We start from the raw sequence: 11013 nt of genomic DNA, 5'->3' as shown, positions 1-11013 counted from the left end.
GCCTCCCCCGTTGCGGAGCACAGGCTCCGGACGCGCAAGCTCAGCGGCCATGGCTCACGGGCCTAGCCACTCCGCGGCATGTGGGATCTTCCCGTATTGGGGCACAAACCTGTGTCCCCTGCATCGGCAGGTGGACTCTCAACCACTGCGCCATCAGGGAAGCCCTCCTCCTTCTTCTTGATCCTTTTTTTTTTTTTTAATATACACTTTATATTTGTCAAATATACCCAAATAAAACGGGAAGAAAAAGAATTCACCTAAAATACAGCCACTAGATTGGTTAATAATTATTTTTCTCTATGTCTCTGTTCGTATCTGTGTAAAAATAATAAAAAAAATATGAACATATTCATAGATATAGGCAGACACATGTGTAGTTGGGCATTTAGAAAAAGTGGAATGATATTAACCATAGCAGGTTAGTATGTGCCGTCACCTGACTTGTCCATGACTTAAATCAGTAAGTTGTGAGAGTGCCATATGGGTAAGTGTTAATCCCTGTAAAGGGAAGGGTGGTTGCTTGTAGAACACTGGTTATGGACACTGGAAATAGGGTTCCTATTCTTGACCAAGGATAATCTTGGGCAGTGGAAGTCCATGATGGTCTAGGGAGCTGCCCTACTGTAACCAACTCCTGAATGGTGGAACCACAACATGCATTTTTCCTAGTTCCTTTTTATTTTTGTAAGGCCGCGCCATGTGGCATGTGGGATCTTAGCTCCCTAACAAGGGACTGAACCTGCACCTCCTGCAGTGGCAGCACGGAGTCTTAACCACTGGACCGCCAGGGAAGTGTACTCCCTTTTTTTAAAACTTATTTTTTTATTGAAGTATAGTTGCTATACAATACTATATAAGATATGCATGTACAATATAGTGATTCACAATTTTTAAAGGTTTTACTCCATTTATTAGTTATTATAAAATATTGGCTATATTTCCTGTGTTGGGCAATATATCCTTGTAGCTTATTTTATATAGTTTGTACCTCTTACTTCCTTACCTTTTCTTGATCCTTTCTTACCTTTTCTCTGTCTTGCTTTTTTTTTTTTCCTACTTTCTGGGAAGTTTACTCAATTTTTCCTTCTAACACTCTGTTATGTTTTTATTTCCACTCCTTTTTGTAATTTACACGAGCTCTCTAAAGGTATAGACACACACATTTATGTTTGTATATTTCATGGATGTGATATTTTATCTCTTGGAGGGCATTAAATATAATTTGATTTTAGAGTTTCATGAGCCTCCTTTATGGCCTCTGTTTCCTCAGAATCACTCTTCTGTTTGCTGGTTGGTTTGTTTGGGTCTCTGCCTTTTATGTTAGAGGCTCTCCTCAAATGTCTGGTGAACCTTGGCTCTTTGTTCATACTTAAGCGTGAGGCTCCAAATCTAGTGATTGGATGCTCATTCTGTGTGCGTGAGTGGTAGCATTTGTTGAGTGGGAGGCTTCACCGTGGGTGATCAGGAAGGGGCCTGGCTGTTTCATTGGGGGCTTTAAAATTTCAGTATCTGTAGGTCCCTTCTTGGTTAGATTTTCTGCTGAACTGAGGGCAGTCACCTGCCTGTATGGTTTAGAGCAGGTAATTTAGGGGTCTGACAACTCCTTTTACAAATTTCCACAAATTTTCATTCTGTCTTCCGATATACCTGATCCCTTCAATTCTTTAGATTTTCTAGGATCTGGGAAAACCTTTATAAACCATTACTTGACTCACAGTGGTACTGAGGTAAATAACAGTAGGGGATTTGGTGCTAGTAATGTTATTAACATTTCTTAATCACTCAGGTGGAATTCCTCTAATTTTCTTTTTGATTTTCTTTATTAGATGTTTATGTATTATAAAAGTACAATGTTCTTACTATAACAATGTAAATAATTCTAAAATGTATAAAGAAAAAGTTTGTCTCCTGGTGGTGCCTCTCCATTCCTACCCCCTGAAGTAACTTGTATTAACTGACAGTTATGTATCTTTCTGATACCTTTCTCACTGTCATACAAACATACATGAAGATGTTTTGAGTGTTTCTTAAAATAAAAAAGAACTAATACTATACACATTCTGTGGCTCACTTAAATCATTCAGTATGTCATAAACATCCCTCCAGGTTAATGGAAATAATTCTGACTCATTCTTTTAATAAGCAAATATTATTTCATAGTACAGGTGTACCATAATCTACTAAACCATTCCAGTATTGTTACCAGGTTTTGCGGGGAGGGGGTGGTGTTGGGGAGTATTTTTTCATTTGTCTTTCACTATTCCAAATAATGCTTATTCTTTTATATATCTCCCTACACACTTTTGTTTCTTCTTTGCCTTCTCAGATCTTCAAATTTCAGTTGATTCATTTGTCATTTGCTCCAAGTACTCCCTCTAGCATTTTCCTCCAGTAGCATACCTGGTCTTGGCCTGTCCAAAAATGTGTTCATTTGGCCCTCTGGTAGGTCAGGCTGTTAGAGACCCTAAAGCAGGTACATACAGGTGGCAGTAGATGGCCCAGCAGTTTTCCCTCTTAGGGGCTCATTGTCACACCCGCTTGTAGATGTCAGCTCTCTGCTTATAGGTCTCTCTGGCTGTGTGTCCTTTCCGAGCTGTAGGGACTGAGAGCAGTTCAGTTAATCACTGCAGCCCCTGTACATGCAGACCCTTACCTTCCACTGTCTGGGCTTCTCAAGATGCAGTGAAACCTTCATCTTTGCCCCAGGCTTGAAGAAAAATATAGTCTTCCCTGCCATCAGTTCTTTGGTTCTTCCCTTGCTTGAGAGAGTGTAGCCCTCCCTGGCTTTCTTCCCTCGAGATCTCAAGAGAACTTGGGACCTCAGATGGACCCTCCCCGGCATGTCTGCCTTTGTCTTGTGTTCTTCTATAGAGGAAATTGGGCCAGAGATAAGGTCAAGAATTTGTGCTCTACCATCTTCCCAGAATATCTTCATTTCTGTTGCCTTTTGGGTTTTTTAATGTTTCACATATTTTCAGAATTACTGAAGAACTTCCTATTTCCTACTGCTTTTTATAATGTCAGTATCTAAAATGCTCCCCTGTGTGTTACATATCAAAATGTATACTGACCCTGCCCTCTAGGCTACTAATGTCCAAGAAGATAAGACTATTGAAAGTTAATAATCCTGGCAGTGATAGCAAAAAGATATTAACTGAGATTTCTTTAAAAAGCACATCAGAGTAGTTACATGAAAGAAACTGTACTCTACAAAGAGTGAAAAAGTGACTTCCCTTCTTTCTCATTTGCTTAATGAATCTGTGACCTTTGTCACCTGGCTTGGAAACCAGCTTAATGTTGCATATGTGTCCTAAAATCTACTTGGTTGGTTCTCAAATAGAGTTTTGGAACATAATTTTTTTAAAATAAATTTATTTATTTTATTTATTTATTTTTTCATATCAAAATGTATACTGACCCTGCCCTCTAGGATACTAATGTCCAAGAAGATAAGACTATTGAAAGTTAATAATCCTGGCAGTGATAGCAAAAAGATATTAACTGAGATTTCTTTAAAAAGCACATCAGAGTAGTTACATGAAAGAAACTGTACTCTACAAAGAGTGAAAAAGTGACTTCCCTTCTTTCTCATTTGCTTAATGAATCTGTGACCTTTGTCACCTGGCTTGGAAACCAGCTTAATGTTGCATATGTGTCCTAAAATCTACTTGGTTGGTTCTCAAATAGAGTTTTGGAACATAATTTTTTTAAAATAAATTTATTTATTTTTTGGCTGAGTTGGGGCTTCGTTGCTGCGCGTGGGCTTTCTCTAGTTGCGATGAGCGGGGGCTACTCTTCGTTGTGGTGCGTGGGCTTCTCATTGCGGTGGCTTCTCTTGTTGTGGATCACGGGCTCTAGGCGCGCGGGCTTCAGTAGTTGCGGCACACAAGCTCAGTAGTTGTGGCTTACGGGCTCTAGAGCGCAGGCTCAGTAGTTGTGGCTCACGGGCTTAGTTGCTCCGCGGCACGTAGGATCTTCCCGGACCAGGAATCGAACCCATGTCCTCTGCATTGGCAGGCAGATTCTCAACCACTGCACCACCAGGGAAGCCCCTGGAACATAATCTTTCCATAAGTTAAGGGCTGGTTGTATATAAATATTTTGTGATATGTTGCACCTTTGGTTCTATTTTTATAATTGTAATTCCCTACTTCCCTCTCAAGGGTTTTTCCTGATTAAGGATATTTTAGTACTTGGCCCCTTTTAAAACCATTTTAAGAAGCTTTTGTAATGTGTGATTTGTCAGTTGTCTTATTTCATTTGTTACTTTGGAAAAAAAAAAGCAACCGACAGGAAACAGGCCACTGCCTTGTCCAAAAAAATGTCAGAGGATAGCATTGGGGATGAAGTGGTCATTGAGAAAAAGGACAATGGGAAGATGACTTGGGAGGTGATTTTTTTTTTTCCATGTTCCTGCCCAGTGCTTTTCAAAGGTGATGTGCTCACCTTAGTTTTCTGTTCACTTTTAAGGGTATGATGGACGCATGCAGGATCATCTGAAACATCAGTTTAATGAGCTTCTCTTTTCCTCCCTTGCAGCATTGCTATGGCAACAAAAGAAAATATGACTTCACAGAGAGGAATGTTGAAGTCAATTCAGAGCAAAATGAACACTTTGGCCAGTATCCTTTTTGGAAGCTTGAAATCTGGGGTTTTTTTGGGGAAAAAATCTGTATGTGCTTCACCACTCTCCCCCCTCTTCTGGACAGGTTGCCATCATCAGTAACAGTAGAGGCCATCAGTAATTCTGTATTATGATATGCCCTGCACTCCTGAAAGATCATACTGTTTAATGCCATGTCTAAAAGATTGCACACCAGAGGGTTAATACTAGTAGATCTAGAAAATAATTATGTGAATTTTCAACTTCACAGAATTATTTTACATTTTAAAAGCTCTTGAATCCATGTTAGAACTCCACAGTGTACACAATTTTTACCTAAACGTCATAAATTATGTGCTTTTTCTTCTTTCTTTATTCAGTTTGGAGAATAAGTCAGTGGCACATGCTTAGAAAGGGAGGGAAGTAGACAGCCATACATGTAAATGAGTTGTCAGTGCTGGTGGCATAGTTTCATTTTGCACAAGCTAAACTCTAGGATAGATTTGCTGCTTGTTTATTGTGACCTCTACCTTTTTAATTCTTCAGTTCCCCAATTTAAAGTAGTATTACTGCTACTTCTGAGAAACCCAGCAGGGAAACTGATAAGCCTGCTAAGCTAAAACATTTTGTTTACTCTGAGAAGTCAAGCCTTTTTAGAGAAAAAAGTTTCCTCCCCCAATTACTAAGGGGGAAAGGACCTTTAATTTTCAAAAGTTGAGTATCTTCTGGTCCTAGATAATTTAAGGTCACTTTTAGTTTGATACCTTCTTTGCCTAAGGAAAGGAATATCCTGAAGCCTGTTGGTATTTTCCAGTTTTTGCTGAATTTTGTTCTTGCTTTGTCACCCTAAGTATAAAACCACACCTCCAAAATCATTTATATTTTATATAGGGCTCTACAGTTAACAGTACTTTTATATACATTATCTCATTTTATCAGTACCATAAATTAGAATCATTCCCAAAATTATGTTTAAAAAAATCAAATAAAATGGGTGTGAGTTAGTCAGGACTCCATAGAGAGATAGTAATAGAAACCTAATTCATACTGACTTAAGGAGGAAAAGGAGGGAATTAATTTGTTCATATATCTGTAAAATTCAGGGGTAGAATTTGGCTTAAGGTATGGCTGGATGCAGGGGCTCAGATTTTATTATCAAGAATCTGCCTTTCCTCTCTGTTCCCCTACTCCATCTCTTATTTCTGTTTTCTTGTGTGTTGGCCTCATTCTCAGGCAGATTCCTCCTTGCGCTGATAGAGATGGCTACAAGAGTCACCTCCTACCAGTTCAAAAATTCTCATGGAAAAAGGGCGTCTTTTCTGACAGCTCTGGCACATGTCCCAAGAGGACTGTGGTTGCCCTAGCTTGAGTTACCTCAAGCTATTCCTAACCCAGCCATTGGCCAAGGGGAGGGAATATTCTCTCTGGCCAATCCTGAGTGTGTATGTACACCTGATGTCAGAGGACAAGGTCAGCCCCACCCTGTTACATGAACTGAACTGGATTATTATAGAAGGAGGGGGGTGGTTCCCCTAAAGGTAATAAACTACATAGAAATATGTCTACTATAGACAGGGTTTCCTAATGTCAAAAGTTTTCTTACTTTCTCTCACGGGATTGTTGACCCTTCTTTTACCAAGCAAGAAAAGATTAAGCATTTGCTTTAAATGAGATTTGTACCTTACACTGTATAAGTTTTTGCACATTACTTCATGCTTTCTGTTCTGCATTTTAAAAGTTGTTTCTGCAAATTGTCCCCTTTTTTTTGTTGATTAATTTGAAAAACATATTAATGCCTACAGTGTGTAAGGTTCTCTTCAGTAGGCACAGGAAAATTCAAGATTAGAAAAAAACATAACCTCTGCATACAATACGTAGAGCATATAAATACCCAATACAGTCCCTGCTGAGAGGCATTTATTTACAGGAAAATGCAGTGAGGATTCACCAGGAGTAAGGATTATTCCAGGTCTCTAGTAACCTAGGTGATTTTGTTGTTGCTTTTCTTGACCTTGATACAATACCTCTGTTAACAAAGAGGATGCACCTGCAGGTGTGTAGTCAGAAACCAGTGCTAGAAATGCAAAACAATGTAGGATGCAGAAGTGTGTGCTTTTATTGCAACATACCAACAAGTAAGATATGAAGATATTTTACAGTAGTAAGTAAAATGCAGTTGTGACTGCTATAAAACTCCTAAAATTGAAAATGTTCTTTCCTTTTCTTATGTTCCCCAAATAGGACAGCCAGAGCAGTTTAACCCACTTTCTTATGGTATCCTGCCTACTGCTGTAAAGTAAATTGAAAATTTTAAATAATTAACCAGTGCTTGATTATAGAGACACACCTAAGAGTTTATTCCCACCAATTACCTGCATCCAAGGGGACTTATCACCGTGGGGAGAAGATCACATACTCCTCAAAACCTTTCTGGCAAAACTTCCCAGTCTCCTGAGAAAAGGGGTTTAAGACAGAGAGAGAGAGAGAAAGAGAAGGAAAAAAAGGAAAGACAGGAACCTCAGGATAGTGGTGGTGGTAGCTGGCTGCACCTGTACCTCCGTGCCCTGCAGGGTTCCTCTCTCCCGACTACACGGGCTCCCACCCTGATAGCAATCCCTCAGTACATGGTAGCAGTCATCATTGTTCTTTCGCTATTAATTTTTTTCTTTTCATGGTTCTTGTGTACTGCAGTTTACTGGGAGACTTGAATTTGCCCTTGAGCAGTAGGGCCTTTGTGTTTGCTATAACTCCCTCAGTGTCACTTTCTTGCCCTCTATTTCTTCTCATCATTTATCGTTTCTGTACTCCACTGATCTCTGTTTTTGTGATTCCTGTGAGTTTTCACTAAAGAGGCTTCTTCCAAATATGACCTTAATAAAGATTTCCCAAAGATCGTTTTCCTGCTGTGAACAGCCTTATCCAGAGGATCAACCTTAGGAAGCGGCGAGACTCACTCATCCTGGGTGGTGTTATTGGTGTCTGTACCATCCTATTGCTGCTGTATGCTTTCCATTGATGAGACATCTCCAGGGACTCTTGACAGCCACCACTTTCACACCCTGATCCGGAATAAGAAAAAGTAGGCAGGAGAAGTTGACTGACCTGATAATTAGCCCGACCGGCAGGATTAATTCAAGACTGATAGTGACGGACTCTGTGACATGGTCAGGTTGAGCTGAAGTCACAGGTTTTCTGTGCTATCTTTTCTAACACACATTTCCTTCTGTTTTTAGTTTAAAAAAAATAATAAACGTTTTCAGTTGCTTTTGTCTCCCGAAGAGGTAAGTAAACCCATCAGAAACAGAGTTTCCGTGCCTCGGTGAAAGTGTTGAAGGCTGATGACAAGCCCGGTCTTACAGCTGGTTTCTTCAGAAAACCAGGTTTCTCTATATCCAAAGACTGCTTTCCTTTCAGCCACCAGATGGGGTTGTGAATAAAAATAGTTTTTGTCCTTTTATTTTACACTCATGATGAGAAATCGCAAGTCATTTCTTGATAATCTGTGCTATAAATTTCTACTCTTTGTCCCCAACTCTTACGGTATTCAAGAAAAATTACATTTTTCAAAGAATCTTTGAGTTGCTCACAGACCAACTTCAACACAGTTGAGGTTGTTTGAAATAGAAGACAAGTACTACAGAAAAGCTTTTTTCTTTATTTTTTAATCGTGCACCCTGTGGGGTTAACTGCATTCCTGGAAAAACATCAAGAATGACAGGCTTTTTTTTGGTCAGTCACTGTTTTTTGTTTTTTATTAATCTCGTCCATTGGGTTAATATTTTCTACTGTAAGAAAATGAAATCTCAGTTCTACCATGACAGAAAGCCAATGTCTGTCATTGCAGCTATTCTTCATCGTGTCAGGATTAACACCGGCAACTGAGTGAGGGGAATGCTTGGTTTTCAGTGAGATCTCTTTAACAGGCCACATGTAAAAAGACAGTGAGGGGTCACCATCAAATAATTCCATTTGTAAGTGTCCCACATTTATGAGCAAAAGTTTAAGAACCACTGTCTGATGTACCAGGAATTCTGTGCTCTGTGAAAACCTATTCATTTCAAATCTCGTAAGCTTTTTCAAACATCCAGAGAATGGCTTTATTATTGAAGGTGCATATAACAGAATCTATCTCTATCTGCACCTGTCTTCTTTTACCACCCTGGACAGTGACAAAATTTTAAACCACCCACCAGAATTCATTTCAAGTTTAACCATTTCTCAGTTTCTGTAAATCTATTACTTCTCTAACTAAACTACCACAAATAGGCCGAAAACTTCCAACAGCTGTATTCCTCACCAAGAAAGAAAGCTACTCTTCACCTTTGGAATTTACTATGGTATTTATAGTACTGGCTTAAGACCGTGCCATGGGGAATAAAAGGATATTAGCATGTAGTTCTTAACTACATCACAGAGTGTTGACGGTGATATTCAGATGAATTTGATTACAGGCTGATGGGTAGACTAACCTCTGGTCTGGTGCAGAAACCAAGAGGTTTTTCATGCTGGTGTCAAAAGTTTTGTTAGGTTCTGGGTATGAAGAGTGTTTGATACATTTTTTTAAACTATGGGGTTTATTTTTCTAAATATGGGTTGATTGATGAGTCAGTTGATTGGGGATGCCCTTAAAAGTTTAAGTTTTCCCAGTGTGAACCTTAAAAGATCAGAGAAATAAGTTCATTTATTAAATTCTCTGTTAGGAGAACAAAACTTCTCTCCCCTGACACTTTATTATCTTTGATTTTTCAAAGGGTCTTGATCGGTGGTTGTGCCTCAGCTAGAATTTATGGGACTTTGGTTGCTATATAGTCGGCATTTAGCAAATCTGAAGTATCATAAATAAAGTTATTTATTTATACTACCAGTCTTTTTTACTGGTCTCTTTGGTGTGTTCATTAACGGGTGGTGGTGTGAGACTAAAACTAGGACCCAAGCTAATCTAGCTTTTGCTGCAGCTGAGCAAACAAACACTTTTGATGGCTGGTAAGCCTTTCCATTAGGGTTGTGCTTAAATGAAGTAATAGAGTTATGTTGATTATTTTCTTTATGAAAGTAAAGAAACTAGTTCTTCTGAGGAAGTTGAAAAAGCGTGGTGCAGTTGTTGGTGTCAGGTAGGTCTGACTAACCTCCCAGTGCTGTAGCCCATAGTGAGGTAACCCAGGGCCAGACGTAGAGCGCTAGGGCTGTGCTCCTCTATCCTTTATGGTTCCTTTTGCAGAAGGAGGCCCTAGAGCAAGGATAGAAATGTGCCATTTACAAGTAGAGGCTTATTTTGGATCCCGTGATAGCTGATTTGAACTCTTTCAGTTTCATGCCATTTAGCTTTTTTTTTTTAAGCAGCTTGGTTTCCTTAACTTTTGCTGTCCTTACAAACCAGTTACTAGGCTCAGGGGCCAACAGTAAACTGCTTATTAGAGCCAGTCAGAGCCGGGTCCAAGGAATTTTCTATTCCTTGTCCTGAAGGTTACCTCTTAGAGGAAGTTATTCTCTCAGCCATTGTCTTATATGATGGATCTTTCCTTTTGGGATCTTTTTAATAACCACTCAAAACTTTCCGTTTCACTTAAAAGTATGAAAAACCATGGCAACAAAAAGGGCAGAAAATTCCAAAAGGTATACTTCTGAGAGTTTGTTTTACTGTGCGCTGATAACTTTAGTTTAAATTGCTTAATGAATCTATTACGCAAGTTCAAGCCCAGATATTCAAGTGCTTCAGTTGATCTCTCCTGGCTATTTCTGTATTCTTCTTACTGTTATTATTAACGATGCTGAAGGAGTCCCTGTAATTTGCAGCATTGCTTACCCATATTTTTCTAGTGTTAGAAAAATATGGGCTTTTCTTCTCCATTATTCCTTTCTCCTGCTTACCAAAATTCACTTTTATAGAGACTGCCTTTTTCCATACTGCCCAGTACTCAGATCAGACATGGGAGTACGATCCTGAGAGTGGAGATGAGTAATGAGAGGAGTCATCATGAGGGCACTTTTTGCATCTGGAACCAATTAATATTGATTTTAGTTCTTTCCTGTTGGACACTGAATACATCCGAATAGAAAAATGTACTTATGGAGCTTTTTGATGCAATGACTTTTGGCCTCTATGGAATTGAGGCACCTTGGACTTGCATTCCCACCATTAATTTTCTGTTTCATTGTTAATGATCTCAACCTGAGGAAAAGTACTTTAAAGAACTGGACTAGCCTTTTTGGTTTTCTAATACCTCATGTTTGATCACTAGCCAGATATGATTTCTTGGAAATTGACTGCATTTTCTAACTTGCAATATTAAGCTGTTGAGGGTAAATGGCCATGTCTAGTGTTACACTGAATTTTGTGGCAAATGTAAAGAGTAAATGGATTCTACTGGGAATTAAAATGATTGTGTTCTATTCTCCTTTTGGGGTAGGGG

At 39.1% G+C, this 11013-nt stretch overlaps 1 protein-coding gene across 2 annotated transcripts in view; it reads left to right on the top strand.

Annotated features, from left to right (window-relative positions):
• GOSR1 (golgi SNAP receptor complex member 1) overlaps window positions 1-9461 on the top strand; it is a 50242-nt gene extending 40781 nt beyond the window's left edge. For both annotated transcript variants that reach the window (XM_007123566.3, XM_007123565.3), the window contains exons 8-9: window positions 4540-4622; window positions 7495-9461. In XM_007123566.3, the coding sequence (XP_007123628.1) occupies window positions 4540-4622; window positions 7495-7619 (208 nt within the window). In that variant the 3' untranslated portion in view covers window positions 7620-9461. The remainder of the gene's footprint in view (window positions 1-4539; window positions 4623-7494) is intronic.
• Window positions 9462-11013: the final 1552 nt, after the last annotated feature.

The sequence above is a fragment of the Physeter macrocephalus genome, chromosome 14, assembly GCF_002837175.3.
Source record: "Physeter macrocephalus isolate SW-GA chromosome 14, ASM283717v5, whole genome shotgun sequence".
In the NCBI taxonomy this organism is placed as follows: domain Eukaryota; kingdom Metazoa; phylum Chordata; class Mammalia; order Artiodactyla; family Physeteridae; genus Physeter; species Physeter macrocephalus.
This window is presented reverse-complemented; position numbering and strand designations above follow the sequence as displayed.